The 22,204-nt window shown below is 45.5% G+C and overlaps 1 protein-coding gene across 3 annotated transcripts in view; it reads right to left on the bottom strand.

Annotated features, from left to right (window-relative positions):
* Positions 1-2,898: 2,898 nt before the first annotated feature.
* Positions 2,899-22,204, bottom strand: part of PIGG (phosphatidylinositol glycan anchor biosynthesis class G) — a 74,952-nt gene continuing 55,646 nt past the window's right edge. For all 3 annotated transcript variants that reach the window (XM_060237058.1, XM_060237059.1, XM_060237060.1), the window contains 2 exons: positions 15,286-15,449; positions 2,899-4,484 (listed from right to left, as the gene is read on the bottom strand). In XM_060237058.1, coding sequence (XP_060093041.1) covers positions 4,259-4,484; positions 15,286-15,449 — 390 coding nt within the window. In that variant the 3' untranslated portion in view covers positions 2,899-4,258. The remainder of the gene's footprint in view (positions 4,485-15,285; positions 15,450-22,204) is intronic.

The following is a 22,204-nucleotide window of genomic DNA, read 5'->3' as shown; positions in this document are numbered from 1 at the left end:
AAAAAAGCCGGAGATCACGCGCTGGCAGGTGAAAACGGCTGGCGCTGGTGGAAGCGAGATAAAAGTGGAACAGTGTGAAATGGCTTGCTTCAATCACAGAACCCTACCGGGGAAAAAAACATGTGTCTGAAAACTCCCATCCCTGTCTCAGATTACTGCAAGGCGGCACAATACCGACTCCCTTCCGGCTTCCACTGGTAAGTGTGAAAAGGGCCATAGATAGGGGAGTGAGGAGGGAGGGAAAGGTGGGGGAAAAGCAACTTTAACTTTACATGCATTCTCCCAGCCACTGGTTGGCTTGACTTGGAGACATGATTTAAAGCAGGGGTGTCAAACTTATTTGTTATGAGGGCTTGATCTGATATAAATGAGACCTTGTTGGGCCGGGCCATGTGTGTACCTTTTTAAGATTAGGTAGCAGAGATATAAACTTTATAAAGGACACAGAAAAACACAATTAAAGATTAAAAAAAACCCTTAAAACATTAGCACTTGTTGGTCTTAAATGCTTTCTTTGTATTTCTCTCATGGGATCTGGGGAACTGAGCAAAGGAAGCTCTGGCTCTTTCCTTCCTTTCCCAGGGAACCAGGAGGGGGAAAAGCCTTAGCCAATAGAAGGAAGAGAGTCTTGGCTCAGTAGCTTTATTCCATCTTTCCAAGGGAAGGGCCTCAGCCAATGGAGAAAATAGAGGTTTTGCTTTGTAGCTCCTATGCAATTGAGCAAGCCTTGCAAAGCAAGCTGTTATGCAGAAGGAAGCAAGCAAGAGAGAGGGAGAAAGAAGCAGATGATAGCCAGTTGCTCAGGGGTCTGATAGGAGCCCTCTGGGGGCCTGATTCGGCCCCTGGGCTGCATGTTTTGATGCCCCTGATTTAAAGAAACAAATGGCTTCTCCAAACTGGCCAACAGGGTAGTGGGGGCTTTGAAAGCCAAAAAATATATGTGAAAGAGCTACAAGTGGCCCCTGAGCCACAGTTTGGCCATCACTGTTCTACACCAAGCTTCTCATTAGTTGCACAAGTACTACTGAGAAGTAAGTAATGGGGTAAATCCTGTCCTATAACTCCACTGTGCCAAGTCTGAACCCTCTTTCAGCCTAAGAAAACATCCTTCTATGGAAGAGGCTTTCCATTGGAGGAAGAGCATCTTAACTGGGAGAAAGGCTCTCTGTAGGATGGTTGGATCTACCCCAAGTTACATCATGCCACTCTAAGTTCCATCTATCAAAAATAACAACATCTGTTGAGTTTACCTACAAACGAAAGGAAAGGAAAGGTCCCCTGTGCAAGCACCAGTTGCTTTCAACTCTGGGGTGATGTTGCTTTCACATTTTCACGGCAGACTTTTTATGGGGTGGTTTGCCATTGCCTTACCCAGTCATCTACACTTCCCCCCCAGCAAGCTGGGTACTCATTTTACCGACCTCGGAAGGCTGAGTCAACCTGGAGCCGGCTACCTAAACCCAGTTTCCGCTGGGATCGAACTCAGGTCGTGAGCAGAGCTTAGGACTGCAGTACTGCAGCCCTAACACTCTGCACCACGGGGCTCTTTTATCTACAGAAGGGGTCCACTAATCTTCCTGAGGAATTCCGCATACCTATTTACAGATATGCCAACATTCTTTCCTAATCCCTAAACATGCATTCCAATCTTAGGGTCTTCCAACCTCCAGGTGGTGACTGGAGATCACAACTCCAGGTGATAAAAGATCAGTTCCCCTGGAGAAAATGGCTGCTTTAGAAAGTGGACTCTATGGCATTATACCCCAAGTGAAGTCCCTCCCCTCCCCAAACCCTGCCCTCAGACTCCATCCCCAAAATCTCCAGGTATTTTCCAATCTGAAGCTGCCAACCTTACGTTTATTGGGGAGGCGGAGGAGGCCTTGTTTGCTGAAAACAATCCAAGCAAACTGCCAGGAAAGAAGTATAAGCAGAGAACTGCTGTGTGCGTACGAGACTGGATCCCACAGGTCTGTTACACTAACGGCAGCACCTTCCTCTGGAAATTAAGCCTTGCCTGGACTATTTAGAGCCTCTTCAGTCAAGGCAAGGTGACTTACGTCGGAGGAGATGGAACAAGTCCAACTCTTTGTATTTTCTGTACCAATATGGAACAGACCTTGCCATAGTCAGTCCATGCCAAAGCAACTGAAGGTGGACAACTGGTTTGGAAGGAGACAAAAATTTTGTTACCTCTCTCAGTTCCTGGGCCAGCCTTTGGATGCATTTCCTAGGTGTTTTCCCCCAGACATGACCTGGGTTCAGGATGGAGAAGGCGGCGGCAGTGTGCTTTCGGTCTCTCCTCTTGAACACGGTTCCTGAATCTGAGAGTGAATACACTCCTTGTCTGAAGCTAGATACTGGATTTAGGGCTGACATTGTGCCTTGGTTTCAAGGGGAATATTGAGGGGGGGGCGTTTGAAGTGCTGAACTGGGCAGAGTGCTGAAGTGGGTGAGGTGATTCTGACACCCCTAACCAGGGCTTTTTTTGTAACAGGAACTCCTTTGCATATTGGGCCGCACACCCTTGATGTAGCCAATCCTCCAAGAGCTTACAGGGCTCATAGTTCAGGGCCTACTGTAAGCTCTTGGAGGATTGGCTACATCATGAGGGTGTGGCCCAATATGCAGAGGAGTTCATGCTACAAAAAAAGCCCTGCCCCTAACTGTAAAATGTCACAGGCCTTTTATTAGCACACAAATATGAGAATGAATAATTTCAGACATTATATGTAACTGCTGCTTTTTCTCAAGTTCGGAAGGCTTAACTTAAAAAAAAATGCTCTTCTGTGAACTTGCCAATTATTTTCAGGGCCATTAAGCTAATGGTAGTGTTTCATCTCTGACCTGCCTTCCCCTCACACATCACCAAAGGCAAAGAGCAACCAAAGTCAGCTGAGGGAAGTGATACTAACATTTTACTATGCTGAGCAACATCTCACAGTCAGCTTATCGGGGAATTTGATGGGAACATTAAAAAAAAAGATTTTAAGTTAATAAAAAAGATATGATTAACATTTGAGAGAACGGAGAAACAAGGAGCAATGGTAAAATAAAAATTCAACAAAGAACCCTGCTGCTAAAACAGAAATAAAAGTCAACCCACCCTTCCCCTGCAGGTATATTAAACCTTCACAGATTTCTCTCCACTTATGAAACAACCACTCCAATATAAAGGAATGAAAACTAATAAGAACTCCTTAGGGCTATTCCTCTGAAGATGTTCAAAAATAACACTATTTTTAGCAGAAGCAACAGGAGCAGTTCACTCAAATGTCCCCCCCACCCAATTGAAAGAAGGCTAGATTCCTCCACACTCTTTCCCCACCATAAATTGCTGCTACATACTTTAAACCATAGTTTAAGCATTATCTCAGCACAGATCTTGACCACAAGGAAAGCTAGGGTTGCCAACGTCCAGGTGAGCTCTAGAGATCTCCCGGAATTACAACTGATCTCCAGATGACAGAGATCCATTCAACCTGGAGAAAACAGGTGCTTTGGAAGCTGGGGACTCTACGGTATTATACTCTGCAGAGATACTAAACCCCACACCCTCCCCAAGCTCTGCCCCCTCAAATCTCCAGGAATTTCCCAGCCCAGAGCTGGCAACCCTAGTGAAGGTGACTCATGGTCTCACCAAACCACAGTTTGCCCATCAGCTTGAAAACCAGGTTAAGAATACTAGTTAGTCGTCACTGCAGATAATGGCCAGGCCAATGTAGGTCATCAGGTCCCCGCTGGCCACTGAAAGGTGATTGGGGGGGGGGGGGTAAGGGTTACCAGATCCAGGTTAGGAAATTCCAGGAGATTTGGGAATGGGGCTTGGGGAGAATGGGGACCTCCAGAGGGGTGCAATGCCACAGAGACCACCTTCCAAAGCATCAGTTTTCTCCAGAGAAACTGATCTCTGCAGCCTCAAGATGAGGTGTAATTCTGGGGTATCCACAGGTGCCTCCTGGAGGCTAGCATCCCCTGCCAATGTCATGTTCATCTGGTTTTGGAAGGCCACATAAAAGAGCGCTGGGAGGGGCACAATTTGCTTTCAACTTTCCAACTGTGACCGAAAGATTCCCATCCCCTTCCCCCCACACCACAAACGGACCCTTTTGCAATGTATTTTGATATATTAAAAAAAGTTTGCCAAAAATAGATCCATCTTTGAAGTTCACTGAGCTATCTGAAGGTAAGAATCCATGTTTCACTGCAGGAAAATCAGTTGGTTTCTTGACTGTATCTATATTCTGTTTAACAGTAGCTTTCAAGCTGGGTCTTTGCGCGAGTGGTTCTGATCCATGGCTGTGAAGAACAGGCACACAGCAGCAGTGATGAGGACATGCACGCCCTCGTAGAGCAGTTTCGGCGAGAAGACGCTCCAGATGAAGAGGTGGTAGCGCAGACCTGTCACCAAGATAATGTACACCACCACCGGGATGGAACGGAGCAACACATAACAGAAACAGCCGTGGGCCATTGCTGCGGGATTCCTGTTAATACAAAACCCAATGTTAAAAGACAGTATCAGTTAAATGTGCATTGTTAGTGTCCAGTCTTCACATGTTTGGAATGATTTGCTTTGATATTAGCATCACAGAATCACGGAGTTGGAAGGGAACCTCCAGGATTATCTAGTCCAACCCCTTGCACAATGCAGGAAACTCACAAATACCTACCCCACACACACCCTCCGTGACATCTGCTCCATGCCCAGAAAATGGCAAACAAACAAACTCTCCAGGATTGCTGGCCAAACTTGCCTGGAGAAAAATTGCTGCTTGATCCCAAAGAAGTGAACAGCATTTCCCTGGGTGTGTAGGAAAGGGTCATGAGTACCAAGCACTTATTGAAACAACAACACAAGAATGGGAACAAAGTCGGAGTCCCGTAGCACCTTTAAAGCCAACAAAGTTTTAGAATGTAAACTTTGATGTGCACGCACACATAATTCTGAATAAAACTGTTGTTCTTAAAGGTGCTACTGGACAACTTTGTTCTACCGCTTCAGGCCAACATGGCTGCCCACCTAGATCTATCTAAACCAGGGGTCCTCAAACTTTTAAAATAGGGGGCAGGTTCACTGTCCCTCAGATTGTTGGAGGGCCGGACTGCCGTTACTGTACAAGGCCGCGGGCCGTCAGTTCTCCGTCTTCTGCATCTCTCTCCCTTCCCCACACCACACACCCCGGCCTGGGAACTCACCTCACCTCGGTATCACCTCACACTCTGTCTCCGCCGCCTCAGCCCAGTGCCGGAAGTGTGCATTGCTAACGCGAGTTTAGGTCGAACGTCACTTCCGGTCTGATTTTGCCATAACCCAGCGGGCCGCATAAACGTCCTCAGCGGGCCGCATCTGGCCCGCGGGCCGTAGTTTGAGGACCCCTGATCTAAACTCAAGAATTGGTTAGAAACAACTGGTAAGGTCCTAAGATGGCAGGTTTAGTACAGGTTAGTGGTTAAGGTAGTTTGAATATTACAGTATGCTAGGGTTGCCAAGTCCCCCAGGAGATGGGGCAGGGGTGCGGTCGCCAGATCCAGGTTGGGAAATCCCTGGAAATATAGGTTACAATGCCATAGAGTCCACCCTCCAAAGCATCCATTTTCTCATGGGTAACTGATCTCTGTTGTCTGGAGATGAGGTCGGAGGGGTTCTGCCTTGTACCTGATGCATCATCAACCCTATTGTGAGTAGTAATTTGATTGTTTGCACTGATCTCCAATGCTATGCCCCTGCCCATCCTGATGCTTTTGCTGATGGCCCAATTCTGAAAAGTGTCTCTTCTCTTTATCAACATCAGTCCTGGTTTTCTCCACTTCACTGGAGCAAGAAGCGCTTCAGAAGACCCGAGGAATCAATCACTTTTGCACGTGCAGAAAGCATCTTTTTGGTTCACACATGAAACTGCCTTATACTGAACCCAACCATCCAAGTCAATACTGTCAATCCAATACTGTCCATCCAAGTCAATACTGGTCCATCCAAGTCAATACTGTCTACTTGGACTGACAGTGGCTCTCCAGGGTCTCAAGTAGAGGTTTTAATTTCTTTTAATTTTTCAGTCAGTCAGTCAAGATTTATTGCGGCATCAAGCCATTTACAGAGATATAAAATACTGGGAGCATATTAAGTACAAAATTTATATCTATCTATCAATCATCTATCCATCCATCCATCCATCCATCCACCCACAACATATCTCCTACCAGGGAGAGGTGTTAGATGATTTCCACATTCACCTACTGCCCAGGGTTCCCCCCCCCCCACTACAGAGGTTAGGGACTGAAACTGGGAACTTCTGCGTGCAAAACAGGGGGTCTTTGACTGAGCCACAGCCCCTCCCAGCTGCCCCATCACAGAAGGATGCCTTTTTAAGTGCCCCCCCTCCCCTGGCAGTCATTTTGTGACTGATCCCACCTCCTGCAGCATGCATTCTACAGTTGCACTCATAAAATTCTAGAAGTGCCCGCAGGCTTAATAAAGGTGGTGACCCCTCACTGAGAAAAATACATCTGTCCTTGTTTCATGTAGTATATGGAGGCACTTGGCACTTCTGAGAGCGTTTTGCTTCAGACAGGCTTCTGATGGATGTGTTTGCTATTTGCTCCTAAAACTGACAGAGTGATTGGAACCATCTAAAGTGCCAGACAGGAATCCAGATGTCTACTTAACCATTGGAGAAACCACTTGGCAGATGCCGTACGACACTCACAGAAGGTGTGCCAACCCCCCCGCAAAAAACAAACCCACCCTACTGCAAAGTGGTTCAACTACCATCACACAGAAACACAAAAATCCTCTGCCATAAAAAGACGGCTTTATCACTGCGACCGGACGAGTCGGGAAATAAAAGAAATGACAACCAGAGACATGGAAAGCTCTTGTTAAAGAGTAATTGGGTCCAAAGGAAGCTGCTGCCAAACAGTAATAATACTCCAGAGTGGGACTTCCTGGAAAGCATACCAGGGATGCCTGGCACGGCTGGCATTCATTGGCCAGTGAGTCCTGGGCAGACTCTCAGTTTGCAAGGGGCTGGCGGACTCTGCGAGCTTTCTGCATGAGCCGAGAACATGCCCCCAGAAGCCTCCAAAACCAGCAGGTGCCCCATAACAGACAAGCTGGCAACATTAAGCAGCATGTCCGTGCACAACAGGACTGCCGCCACCACCACTGTGGCTTGGGCAAAGCACAGTGCTGTACGGATTTGGAACACAGGAGGCAGTTTCCCTTAATGGCCGGTCATTCGCTGAGGCGGTCCTTCAGCCCACACACCGCCAAGTGAGCTGCGGCATCCTCCAGTGTATGTTTTGTTAGGGCGGAAGGTACCATAGCAGGGGGGAAATAAAGACATCTCAGCTGTAAGTTACTACTTGATCAAGGGAAATTAGTTCCGGATGTAAGATATCAATTCCCTCTGTTACCTTGAATTTAGCTGAGAAGCGTGGAACCAAAACAGCAGTACGCTGTTACTGAAATGCACAATGAAAGAAACCAGATAATTTATTACGTTTCTTCCCAATCCTTCCTTCAAGGAACTTGGAGCAAATGTTCATTATCCTCTCAGGGGCCCCGGGAGATAGCACAGGCTGAGTTGCAGAAAGAATACACTGTGCAGGGGGGCGGTGTTTCCTCAGCAGACAGTGATCCTATTGGCAGTGCCCCTACAGAGTAAGGATTTCCACGATGCTGTGGTCCAGATAATACACAGTGTTGGGCGATGTCCAGGGAACTGGATGGTTGAGTGAGAATTTGAAGCCACTCTCCCCTGCTCCTTGTCTTCCAAACACAACACTGGGTCCCATGGGCTCTTGTAAGAACTAGTACCTTAGAGCAGTGGTTCCCAAAATGTTTGGTGACTCACATCCAAATTTACTTTGGCCCACCCAGGGCTTGCCCAAGGCTTTTTCGTTTCCTAGGCAAACTATGACCAGATGGTTTTGAGAAACCAATAATAATAATAATAATAATAATAATAATAACATTATATTTCTATCCCGCCCTCCCCGCCAAGGCAGGCTCAGGGCGGCTCACAGCATAAAAATACATTATACATCAAGTTATACTTATAAAATCATGGTTAAAACAATTTACAGATTATATTAAAATTAACATTAACAATATGGTGCTATAAAGATTAGATCTTCAATAGAATTCAGTAACTAAAAGCATTTTCAGCGGCACTTCCAAACTTGTCGTTAGTTGAAAGGCTATTTTGAAGAGGTGGGTCTTACAGGCCCTACAGAATTGATCTAAGCATCGTAGGGCCCGTACCTCTTCTGGGAGTTGATTCCACAGCAGTGGAGCTGCAATAGAGAAGGCCCGATCCCGGGTGGCCTTCAATCTGGCCTCCCTTGGCCCAGGGATATTCAGCTGGTTTTTTCCAGCTGACCGCAGCGCTCTCTGGGGCTCATATGGGGAGAGACGGTCCCTCAGGTAGGCAGGTCCTCGACCATATAGGGCTTTAAAGGTGATAACCAGCACTTTGTAACAAACTCGGTATACCACTGGCAGCCAGTGCAGTCCGCGTAGCCCCGGCTGTATGTGCTCCCACCGTGGGAGCCCCAACAATAGCCTAGCCGCCGCGTTCTGCACCAGCTGCAGCCGCCGAGTTCGGCAAGTTCGCCGAGTTCGGCAAGTTCGCCGAGTTCAGCGAGTTCGGCACAAGGGCAGCCCCATGTAGAGGGCGTTGCAGTAATCCAGTCTCGAAGTGACCGTAAACTCTACCGTGTAGTTACTAGTGGCCAAATGACTCCCCCAACGCGTTTACTGTCACAAAGAGGGACAGGAAGTGAGAATCTGGTGATGAAGAAAGTAAAAGGATAGAAAGGGCAGGAGCCACAGTTGGCCACCCCTGCACATACTCCAAACTGAAAGGAGGGAACTTGGCCTGATGCGGCCCTCCTGAGTACATAAATTCCTATTTCACAAGGAGGACCGGCTATGCTGCGCTGCATGAAGATGAAAATGGCAATAGGCCTCCACTAGCTGAAGGCTTCACAATAAAAGTTTTTTAAAAAATAAAATCATAATTGGTTTGCCACTTTTAATACACTGCAACAGTCCAGGGCATCAGATGGCTTCCCCTGCTCGAGCTTTGAAATTGCAAGAGAGGGCACCATTCCGCGTCGATTGGCAACGAGATCCCACACGGGACAAGACTGACGTTCAAGGCTGCATCCAAAGAGGCAGAGTACCATTTCTGGCAAAAGAGCCAATGGCTCATGACAATTCGCAGAAGGGAAACAAAAATCTGAATTCTTCCCTGCCAAGGGCAGTGGATCAATTCTACTTCATTAATAAAGCCTAAATGATAAGAGTGCAGCCAGTAAGCTGGCGGAAAGCCGATTAAAGTTGGAGCCAGTTGGCTCCGTCAGCCGTTGGCCCCTGGCCCATTTCCTCTTCGAGATTTGCGAGAACGTAGGACAACGTTTGCCATATGCTCCATGGGACAGTGGCTGATCACACCGAAAGGCCTCAAAAGTATAAAACAACAATCACTTCATCCATTTAAAAACCAATTCTGTGCACAGATTTTGTCAACCCGTTATGAGCAGAGACTATCCTCGAGCTCCTTAGGTGTCATTAATTACACTCACAGATTCAGTACTTCTGAGAAAGTACTTCTTCACGCAACAAGGCATTCCACTGCAGAATTCACTGGTGGAGGATGCAAGGACAGCCACCAACACAGATGTCTTCAAAAGGGAATTACGCATCAATGGCTACTAGCCACTGACTAAAGGCGGGCCTTTTTTTGTGGCAGGAACTCCTTTGCATATTAGGCCACACACCCCTGATGAAGCCAACCTGCAAGAGCTTACAGGGCTCTTAGTACAGGGCCTACTGTAAACTCCAGCAGAGGTGTGTGGCCTAATATGCAAAGAAGTTCCTGCTACAAAAAAAGCCCTGACTGTAGGGAACCTCCATGTGCTAAGCTACTCTGAATGCCAGTGACAGGAGAAAGCATCAGGGCAAGGCCACGGCCTCTGTGCCCTGTTTGCTGGCCCTCTGAAGTTGCCCACTGTGTAAAAACAGGATTGCTGGACTAGATGGACAGCTGGTCTGATTCAGCAGGGATCTTCTTATGATGTTATGTTCTTAATTAGGACATCTGCCTAGAAACTACTCAAGATAGGGGACTTCCAGGGGAGGAAAATGCCGAGCTGAGCTGCTTCTCATAACGGGAGCAGGCTGGAACTTCTGTTCGGGGTAGTGGAAGGCAAATTAATGCCTACTGACTACTTTTCTCAGTTAGAGATTAGTCCAAGATATGCACAGAAAACGTTGAGGATATTTACCTTGGCTAAAAGGGAGTCCCGGGGGGGGGCTCCTTTGAGGCTTTGAGGGGTCTCCGGAGACGAGTTGCATATTCATCATCTGCAGAAGTTCTCAGAGTCATTTATTTGACATAAGCTCGACAGAATCCTAACCTTCTTGGACACTGCTAAACATCTAAAGCTACAGTTAAACAGAATAAACTCAGAAGGTGGGAAATGGAAATCTAGAAAGTTTGGAAGAAGAAGGGAGGGAGAGGTGAAATTTGGAATTTGTAAATTTAAAGGACAGTGCTAAAAAGTGTGAAGGAATTTATTGTTTGGTCTACTTGCGGTTTTGAAAAAAGAGCACCATCATCACAGACCTGCAGCATATACAATCAACACAGGAAGTACGTCAAGTATCGTGGGATCTCTTTACCAGTGAAAACGAGATTTGGTGGCAAGTAAAGTAGGAAGTAGCAAATGAAAAGCCTACTCTAGGACTATAATACTACAGAGAAACATCGGCAGCCATTGCAAGGAGGTTAAAATTAAAATAATTTTTTTAAGTGTTCGGGACATTAAAAATTGTTGGAAATAATTGAGGTGATGATAAGAAGATAAATACTATTGGACATATTGTTTATAATGGACCTTAGAAGCCTTTAAAAGAAAAGAGAAAAAAAATTTTTTTAGAGAAAAGCAAAAAGTCGTGACCGCCATTTTGAAGGATTTAAAAACTTTAAAAATTAATATCTCAGTCTGGGAAGCTCTGACAATGGCGAAATTAGGCTTGTTGTAAAAAGCAAGCTCTATTCTTTTGAATCTGATAGTCAAATTTGAAATTGGTGAGATCAAAATTTTAGGTGTTTTTAAATGTCAGAACACAAGCAAACCCGTGCAAGGGCTACTTCATTGGAGAAAATGCAGGATCAGTTAGAGGCAATGGTGGCTAGAATGATGAAAGGTATGAAAGAGATGATAACTGCATCTAAAAAAGAAATTATAGAAGAAATTTAAAAAGATATTGAATATCTCAGAAATGAGACAGAGGCAACATCTAAGAAAGTGCAGGAGGTAGAAGGAATGAAAGCACATGACTCCACCTTGTTGAAAAGACAAGAAAAAGTGGCAATTCATGACAACAAATTGATGGAGACTCAGATACGTCTGAGAGGAGTACCTGAAAAGGAAGATGGTGACTTGAAAGAATATATAATAAAAATAATTGCAGAATTTTTAGAGGAAGATCCTGAAGAGACTAAAAGTATGTATGATTATATGCATAGAGTGAACTCACTCTATGCCAAAAAAAATAATTTACCAAGAGATGTTGTCATAAAATATATGAAAAAAGAAATGGTGGGAAAGATCATGAACAAAAATTTTGAAAAGACATTGATAGTGGGAGGCAGCAGAGTAAGAATTATGAAGGAGTTGCCAAGGCAAGTAATAAATGATAGAAGAACATATAAAAAACTGACAGAAAAATTACGGGACAATCAAATGAGGTATAGATGGATAATACCTAAAGGATTGAGCTTTGAACTTCAGGGGAAAAGAATCACAATTACAAATGCACAGGAACTGCGTAGCTTTTATGAAGAACATGAAGAATTTGCACCATGATGGATTACAAATTATTGTCTTGGAATGTAAATGGACTAAATTCACCAAAAAAAAGAAGGGCAACGTTTCATTGGATTAAAAAGCAAAATTGTAATATAGTTTGTTTACAAGAAGTGCATATTAAACAAAAGGATTATAAATTTTTATGGAATAAACAATTGGGACTAGAATTTTATTCATTGGCTGAACAGAAGAAAAGGGGAGTGATTTTTTATAGATGAACAATAAGATGCCAGATAGATGTTGGAAATGTAAAAAGCATGAAGGTTCTTTCTACCATATGTGGTGGACTTGTGAAAGAGCAAAAAAGTACTGGCAGATGATTCAACAAGAAATTTCTAAGATCTTGGGATATGAATTTAAGAAAGTTGCAGAGACTTTTCTGTTGGGATTACAAATGGAAAAATTTCTAAAAGAAGATAGAGCTGTAATTTGGTACTTGCTTTCAGCTGCTAGGACATTATATGCACAGTTGTGGAAGCAAGAAAAAATACCAGAGAAATGGGATTGGATTGTAAAAGTTATGACATGGAGTGAAATGGACAAATTAACAAGAATTTTAAGAGACTATGATGTAGAAGTTTTTAAGATGGAGTGGAAAAAGTTCAGAAGATATGTAGAAAAAGAGTGGAAAATAAAAGGACATTGGACAATTTTTGATAATGATTAAGTTTTAGATAAAAGGAGAATATTAATTTTTATTTTTATTAGTTAAGGGTACCTTTAAATGTTAGTATTTTAAGTAACACCAGCAGGGGTCAAGTAACGGGGGGAGGGGTAGGTAGAAAGTAATATATGGGATAGATAAAAGAAGTTATTAATGAGGCAAGAAATATAATTTAATCTGTTACCTTATGTTACCAAAAAAAATTGTTTTAAATCAAACTACTCAAGATAAACAAGCGTGCATGACAGAAGAAGATGAGCTTCAAAGAGTATTTAACCAATTCGGTGGGGAGGAGCTGTAGACTCAGCGGCAGCGCATCTGCTTTGCATGCAGAAAGTCCCGTGTTCAGTTTCCAGCACATCCAGTTAAAAGACCTCAAGCAGTGTGGCTAGGAAACTTACCAGACCAGCATTTCCTAAACATTTTATATCGCAGTCTGAATTAAAAACCAGAAGTCTGCTTTGCTTTTACACCTAATGAGATGAATGACAGGCAGGCTTTCCTCCTTGCCAAGTGCCTCAGTTAACTTTTGGCAGCAGGGGTGGGGGGGGGAGGGGATACAAAATACCTATTCAGTAACTAAACGGAGGTGTTTGTGCTTTATGTGTTCTTTCCCCCCTCTCATTGCTAGCCTGCTGATGAACCAAAGCCATCTCAAAGCCATCCATGCGCCCGTCTGCGTGAGGAGCATTAACGCAGCGTTGAGTAAGGCTCTCGCCGTTCTCCGGCTGCCGCTCTGGGAGGCCGACAACGCAAGCCTCTGCATCCTGGGAGGGACGTGTTTCTGCAGCCTAGGCTGGAATCGCACGCTACAGAAAAACAGCTTTTTAAGTTTAATAAAAAGGATGGGACTGGGGGGGAGGGGGCAAATGAGGTGCCGCAGGGTTTTTGTAATGCAAAACAGCATGCCGCGTGCACAGGCAATCTCTCTCCGACACAGTTGGTGCCGGATGGGTCTCTGGCTGCAACGCCAATGCGCCTGCTAAACTGAACGATGCTCCGCTGAACAGAGGAACGATTGGGTTTAATGGGAGAGTTGACAAACAGAGGAAATGATCCCGGAGACCTAAAAATAGATTTTCATATAGAACCCGTCTTGTCTTTGCTACCTAACCAGGTTGAAGCAAAAAAACCCAAAACAAAACAAAACAGAGCAACAGTAATCTGCAGTACTTGATAGCTCAGTCTCACTCCCTTACCCATGGAAATGAGTAGTCAGTGAAGGGGCTCTCCAGCTTAGGAGCTACTAAAGTCTGTTGTGGCAATCCCTGCTGTGGGGTTGACAGGGACCATGACCAGTGTTCCCTCTAAGCTGAGTTAGGGTGAGCTAGCTCACAGTTTTTAAGCCTCCGCCTCACACATTTTTGTCTTGGCTCAGAAACAATGGCCCTAGAGCAAACTAATTTATGCAGCAGCTTCATAACTTTAATGCCAGTAGCTCACAAAGAAAAATTTTTGCTCACAAGACTCCACAGCTTAGAGGGAGTATTGACCATGATGCACAGTGATGTGTTTCCCTGTACCTGCTTACTTCCCTTTTGCCCCGCTCTTTGGCCCCTGCTGTGTTTTCCTTATCCCTTTTCAACTTCCCTTCTTCCCTATGTCCTCCTTCATCTTCTTCGTGCTCCTTTTTCCTTTGTCACTGGTTCCTTCCACGCTTCTCCCTCCAGAGTCTCCCTGTCCTTCTCCTCTATCCTGCCTTCCTCCTCCAATCGGCATCAAGGTATGCCAAAGGTAGCCAATGGGAGGAGAGACTGCTCCTTCCACACCTCTCTGTCTTAAGTATCCCTGCCGGTCTTTCCCTACCCTGCCCCCATTCCTCCAATCAATGTCAAGGTATGCTGAAGGTAATGGGAGGAGTTTTTGCCTTCCCTGGGATGGGGTTTGGTCTCTGCCTGAATTGACTTTCTATTTATCACTACCCTCTTTGCCACCAGCAGAAGTGAAGGATCGTTATTATGAGAACTGAAAAATTATTATAGGAAAAGCCAGGAAAAGATACTAAAAAGAGGAATAGAGTGAATATTTAGTCCTCCAGGCTAAGTCAGAAGGAAAAAGAGGAGGGTGGTGATGAGGAGGATATTGGATTTATATCCCACCCTATACTCTGAATCTCAGAGTCTCAGAGCAGTCACAATCTCCGTTACCTTCCCCCACAAACACACAACAGACACCCTGTGAGGTAGGTGGGGCTGAGAGAGCTTACAACAGCTGCCCTTTCAAGGACAACTCCTATGAGAGCTATGGCTAACCCAAGGCCATTCCAACAGCTGCAAGTGGAGGAGTGGGGAGTCAAACCCGGTTCTTCCAGATAAGAGTCCACACACTTAACCACTACACCAAACTGGCTGGCAAAGAGAAACACGGAGAATGCGCAGTCCGCCAGCCTGAGCCAGGGAAATTCAGCCCTCCAAACACAGACCCTAAATCAATCCATCATACCCTGAGGGTTAGGGACTGCACAGTAAGGGCTGCCAACAGATCCCCCAATCACACAAAACCTGCAGATGCAACCAAAACTTTATTTTTCAGACTACTTATGGGAGAGAGGGGTATTAGGCAAATCCACATTTGAACGTAAACTCAAAACATAAATATATTTCTGCACCCTCCAAAGAACAAAAATGCTGAGCCCCACCCCAACCCAGCACCCCGTCTCAAAATTCCAGATGTGCCCAGAGGCTCAGCAAGGTTGAGGACCTCCATCTGGCAAGGTACAACTAGAGTAAAAAACTGCTTACCTGTCAACTTCAGAGCTCAGATAGCACAACAAGTGAACGGCCCACAGCAAAGGTCCCGAATATGTTGCAAATCCAGTAAGGAAAATAGCTGGGATTTCTACATAGTTGTCCAGTCCCACAAAACCAGCTGCAACGTCTACGGAGGCAATGCCATTCGAATTGCCCTAAAAAAACCCACAGAGATGCTGAACAGTGAGATGCAGATTGCACAATGAAGTACTCAACTAGGAAGTACATGGAAGATTATGTATACTTTAGACAGTCAACTAGTAACCTGCAGACTCAGTCCAGCCTCTAATCCTGAATTCACACAAGCCCTTTTCAGAGGTTATGTCCATGTGTACCAGGAGGAGGCAGGCAGCCACATGTATCATGTGTACATCATGTGCATACTCTTCCCTGTACACATGGTTGCCCTGCTGTTTTAACAGGGGCACCTTGAGTCTTTGCATGCATAAACCAGAACCAAGGGAATTCCAGAGGTCAGTTCATGTGCCGTAGATCCAGGCCTTGAATTCAGCAGGAGCTCACAGAAGCACAGCTCCTGAACCTTTCTGAGGGTTCCCCCTTCTCCTCCCCCCCCACCTACCTTGTCCATTGAATAGTAGGTGCAGCTGCATAACAATCCCTGAACGAGCTCCACCACCTATTTTTCTACAAAATGACCCCTGTGTAGATCTCTATGTGTACAACTACTGTTCAGACTACATGGGGACCATGCCACATAGCCAACTCCAGGTTGAACAATTCCTGGAGTTTTAGGGTGGAGCCTGGAGAGAGATCTCAGCAGGATATAATGCCATAGGGTCCATAGCAGTCATTTTCTCCAAGGGGACATATCTTTAATCCAGAAATCAGCTATTATTTGGAAAATCTCCAGACACCACCTGGAGGTTGGCAATTGTAGGACCCTGTGTATGAGTCAGTGAGCATGTACACACACAGGCGTAAGGTTTGAAAAGGGCTACAGAGAGAGGGGGGGCATAATTTACCATACGCTTCAGCCACTGTCCACTAGCACAGGGCTTTTAAATACTACTAGCCCCCACTGCAGCCAGCAAGAATGGCTTTGGTCTCGCTCCCATTGACTGCATCCTTGACTCACATGTGGAAGCAACAAGCAGCCCATGTGCTGGAAGGATGAGAGCGCCGGCCAAAGACTGGAAAGGCCCAGGTTCAAATCCCTTCTTGTTGCAGAAAAATCTTACCGGATGGCCATGGGCCAATCATTCTGGAAGCCGATATTACAATACCTCTCTTTAGAAAGGCAGGCCAGCAAGCTAATAGCAACAAACCCCAGCAGCACTCTTTCATACAATCTTTCTACTCTTTTATAGAGAGATTTAAGAGGCTCCGCTGCTTTTTGAGCTCATTTTTGTCTTCCTCTTAAGAATACCGAATACCTGGGAGGTGAAGTGTACCCATGCAGATATTGCATTTTAAATATTTAAAGCTGTGCCATGCAAATTCCGTTTCCAAGAAGATGGGAACCACGCAACACCCCTGCTCACTAAATTCAATGTATGCAAAATAATTAAATAAATCTTGCCTTCAGAGAAGACAGACCACTGGAACGGAAGGCATTTTACTGAAGCAGCAACTGTGCAATATCTGTCTACCACAACAGCAAGCCTAGCTGCGTCGACAAATGCTCTCTTTTGTTCATAATAAATTTTTGAACATGCATTAGAAAACAGAATGAACAGAACACTAATTTTTAATGAAGGAAGGTACACACGTCTGAAGCCTTTCTAAGGCGACAGTGCAGAGGCAGAGCGTCTGCTTGGCATGCAGGAAGTCCCAGGTTCAATCCCCAGCACCTCCAGGCAACGGACCGGGTAGGACAGTGGTCCCCAACCCCCAGGCCATGGACCAATACTGGTCTGTGGCCTGTTAGCAACCGGGCCATGATTTGTATAATTGTTTCATTATATATTACAATGTAACAATAATAAAAATAAAGAGCACAATTGTATCATCCTGAAACAAGTGTTCCATCTAAGCTGAGTTTGTGTGGGCTAGCTCACAGTTTTTTAGCCTCTGGCTCGCACGTTTTCGCCTTAGCTTAGGAAACATGGCCCCAGAGCAAACTAATTTATGTAGTCGCTCACAACTTTAATGCCAGTAGCTCACAATTTTTGCTCACAAGACTCCACAGCTTAGAGGCAGCATTGCCCCAAACCATCCCACCACCCTCTCTCTGGTCTGTGGAAAAACTGTTGTCCACAAAACCGGTCCCTGGTGTCAAAAAGGTTGGGAACCACTGGGGTAGGAGATGACATGAAAGACCTCTATTAAGAACCTGGAGAGCGGCTGCCAATCAGAGTAGACAGTGCTGATCTTGATGGACCAGCAGTTTGGGACTAGTATCTGAACATATAGACCTTGGGACTAGTATCCGGATATATGCGCAGTTTAAAATCTCACGTTCTCCTGTATGTGCTTTATGCAAGAATAAAACTGCCAATGTACAAAGAAAAAAATCTAGTGTACATTATACATGGATCCATGGGTATGTAGTATGGGTGATAGGGCATGCATTTCTATAATAGCACACATGTGGGGAGTTGCAATGCATATTCTACTGTGCACAGGGGATAAGCATGAGTCAGAGCTCATTCAAGCATCTAACTGCGTGTAAGAAGTGGGGACCTCTTGTGAACTGGTTTTTAAGACAGACGAGGAACAGTTTTCATGACATAGAACCAGATATAGCTCTTGCTTCTTGAAGCATCAGATAAAATATAAACCAGTAAACTGATTTCTTTATAATTTGCTGTCCATTTTAATAGCATCCTACCTGCCACCTATGGTCGGCTACCACACCAGAGAGGCCCCAGAGTTTGAATGCTCCCCACACCTAGTTTGAAGGCTTTCCCCTCTCCAAGCCATTCAACAGGGCAGTGGGGGTTTCAAGAACCACACAATGTGTGTGAAAGAGCCCAAGCCACAGTTTGGCTACCCCTGCTCTAGGAGTCATCCCAACAGCATCACAGTACAAGAAAACCAGAGTGCTCAATGATCCTGAGTGTATGGGAGATGCTGCTTAAAAGCAATTGTGACCACTACTTGCAAGGCCTTCCAGAGACTGGCCAACCAGTCACGCCAGACAGAAAACACCCCCAGAACCATCAGGAATGCACAGGGACCCATCTTTTCTCCAGAAGCGGATCATTCTAACTGATGATCCCCTATCCTTGCAGGGATTCTATACTAGCTTCAGCCCATACCTGAGCAGACAGTTCATGAGAATGGAGGTGCATGCAACTGCCCCATCCTTAGATCTGCACTATCCCAGCCTATCTGGAAAACCCAATCCAGAGTGTGACCCATCATACAAGTCAGGCGTGGTGTCAACTGTAACAGATTCATGGCGGCCATAAAATGCTGAGGCATGTCAACCACCAAGGTCACTGTAGTTCTCTAGACTAACAGTCTGGACAATTCAACTATCAAAGCAGTAAGAACAGCTCAGGCAGGAAGACCACTGGGAAACAGAGTAGACGGCATACGGCAAGAACCCCAATGGTGTCTCAGGTGCCCTGTGCCAAGAACACCTAAATCCAATACTCTTTGTGCAGACAATCTGTTCAAGATGGAACCCGACAAACCAAAGCAAGTTCACCCTCCTAATCTGCTGAGTGTGCCAACTACTGTACAAAGGTACTACTGTACCTACTACTTAGCATAGTAGTACCTACTACTAACTACTAGTAGTAGTAGTACCTACTAGTAGTACCTACTACTACTAAGCACAGTACTACTATGGTACCTACTACTTTGCACAGTACCTATTACTGTACTTAGCACAGATAAACCCACTTTCCCTTTTTTCATCCTAAATGTTCACAGTCAACACAAGACAAACCAGTTTATTATTTACTGACTTGGCATTTGACAGCAGGAGCTTTAATGCTGCACGTCCCCTCGCATGAACTCTCAAGTAGCCGCGGCTGGGCAGGGGATCAGATGGGACCACAGCATTTAAATGTCTGAGCCTGTTATGGAAGTTCATGCAGCAGAAATAATGTGGCACCATTAAAGCGCCAAATGATATAAACGGCAGCGCAACAAACAGGACACTGGAAACAAAAAAACTGAAATTGCAAGACCCAGTAGGAGCTAAAAATGTCATCTTGCTCGATGACTTTCAAACTGTGTTTCTCAACAACAGCAACGGCCAACAAGCTTCCCTCAAAACACACTTGCCAAGTATTAATCATCTCCTCTCATAATGAGAAGCCACGGGTGAGTGGCGAGGTTGTTCTGGGGCACACACTTAGGTCACCTTAGTTCTCATGTGCCCCAAGCAATCAGTCAAATCCTGACGATTCCATACAAGAACGCATTAACAAATACTGCTACGGGGAGGATAATTTAATATCGGTGGTGGAAAGTGACATCATATTGCAGCTGATCAGTGATGATCCCACAGGGCTTTCAAGGCAAGAGACGTTCAGAGGTGGTTTGCCATTGCCTACCTCTGCTTAGCAACCCTAGACTTCCGGGGTGATCTCCTATCCAAATACTAACCAGGGCCAACCCCGCTTTTCTTCCAAGATCTAATGAGATTGGGCTAGCCTGGGACTTCTAGGTAAAGGCTTAACAATATTGAAGAGTGTTATTGTTCCACAAATACTTCTTCTACAGACCCAATCAATTTGAGGAACACATGCCTGTTATATCTTTCAAGCCCTTAATACCGCCCCCCCAATCAGACAAAACAATTCTGGGTACTTCCCCAGCAGTTTGCATGCATATCAAAAGCCAGTGTATGAAGTTGCCTTACGCCAAGTAAGACCATTGGTGCACCTTGGCCAGCACTGTCAATTTCAATCAGCAGTGATGCTCTAGAGCAGGGGTCCTCAAACTTTTTAAATAGGGGGCCAGTTCACTGTCCCTCAGACTGTTGGAGGGCCAGACTGTTGTGGTGGCTGCCGTTACTGTACAAGGCCGCGGGCCGTCAGTTCTCCATCTTCTGCATCTCTCTCCCTTCCCCACACCACACACCCTGGCCTGGGAACTCACCTCACCTCAGTATCACCTCACACTCTGTCTCCGCCGCCTCAGCCCAGTGCCGGAAGTGTGCGTTGCTAACGCGAGTTTAGGTCGAACGTCACTTCCGGTCTGATTTTGCCATAACCCGGCGGGCCGCATAAACGTCCTCAGCGGGCCGCATCTGGCCCGCGGGCCGTAGTTTGAGGACCCCTGCTCTAGAGTCTCAGAAGGAAAAAGTTCTCAGGTACTGAACCGGGGATCTCCTGAATGAAAAATGTCTGCTCAGTCACTGAGCCACAATCCTTCCCTGCAAGCCACACTGAGGCTGATTCCACACTAACCTTGCTCCACACCAGGCTTCCGTTTCTCTCCAGAGCAAGCTAGCAATTTCGCACCAGCTGCTGCGCACCGCCATTTTGCGCGGGGAAAACCTGCAATTTGCCGTGCTGCGATGTAAACCTGAAAAAACAGGTTTATACTGCGGCACGGCAAATCGTGGGTTTTCCCCACGCAAAATGGTGGCGCGGAGCAGCTGGTGCAAAATTGCTAGCATGCTCCAGAGAGAAACGGAAGTCTGGTGCAGAACAAGGTTACTGCGGAATCAGCCAATAAGAGAGAGCATACCCTGGAGCACATTCATGGCAGCTAAAGCTAGTTTCCCAGAACAAGCGGTGAACGCCGCACCTCAAGAGTTGCAAATCCCGCTAGAAGTATTCCTGAACTGGCCAAACATGCCTCTTTTACTGTAAGCCATTCCAAGTGCCTTAATAAAAGTTTTAAAAGATAAAGACTCTAAGAGGTGAAATTATACGGAAGAAATTAGCTAGATGCTTCTTCGCTGTGGACACCACAGGCACTGGCTTGTTCTGCGCTAGAGAAGGAATTTTCTCCCCTATATTTGGAGACTTTTCAGTATTTAAAATGAAATTACACTTCTCCACATGCAGATGTTTTCATTCCACCACCACAGTAAATCCCTTCTGCCATTTTCTCCCCGACACCTGAAGCTGTATTTTAGCAACATTACAATCAACATCTGAAAAGGCCTCAAGTCGGATTTTTCTCAGGTAAATTAAATTGATACAATTCAGCCAGTGTTTTTCAGATGCCTGGATGGAATACTTTCCCACATGCTTTAAGAAGAGCTTGCTGGGGGGGAAAGCAAGCAAGCAAGCAAACAAAAACCAAGATTCCCAACAGTGCACACAATAATTTTCTTTTTAAAGACAGAGATGATTTTTCGCCCTGAAATGTTTCCAGCACCACCCCATCACCTCTGGCAGCATACAAAATGCCAATCTAAAAACAATTTCAATTCAGACAAATGTAACTAGCATGTAAAGTATAAATAACAGAACAACTCAGCAGGAGAACATTAACCAAGCTTTTAGCATATCCGCTTTGTTTCTTCACAGAACCAAGCCAAATGTCTTTTGCAAAAAAACAAAAACAAAACCCAAATCAAACCAAAAAACCAAGGCCTTAAACCAACTGCCCAAAAGTGAGGGGAGGGAAGATGTGAACATAAGAGAAGCCATGTTGGATCAGGTCAATGGCCCATCCAGTCCAACACTCTGTCAGAGAGTGGCCAAAACAACCAAAACAAAACCAGGTGCCATCAGGAGGTCCACCAGTGAGACCAGGACACTAGAAGCCCTCCCACTATTGCCCTCCCTGCACCAAGAATACAGAGCATCACTGCCCCAGTCAGAGAGTTCCATCTATACCCTGTGGCTAATAGCCACTGATGGACTCCTCCATATGTTTATCCAATCCTCACTTGAAGCTGTCTATGCATGCAGCTGCCACCACCTCCTATGGCAGTGAATTCCTTGTGTTAATCACTCTTTGGATGAAGATGTACTTCCTTTTAGCTTGGAGAAACGTCGACTGCGGGGTGACATGATAGAGGTTTACAAGA

Source organism: Heteronotia binoei, chromosome 4 (genome assembly GCF_032191835.1).
Source record: "Heteronotia binoei isolate CCM8104 ecotype False Entrance Well chromosome 4, APGP_CSIRO_Hbin_v1, whole genome shotgun sequence".
Taxonomy (NCBI): domain Eukaryota; kingdom Metazoa; phylum Chordata; class Lepidosauria; order Squamata; family Gekkonidae; genus Heteronotia; species Heteronotia binoei.
This window is presented reverse-complemented; position numbering and strand designations above follow the sequence as displayed.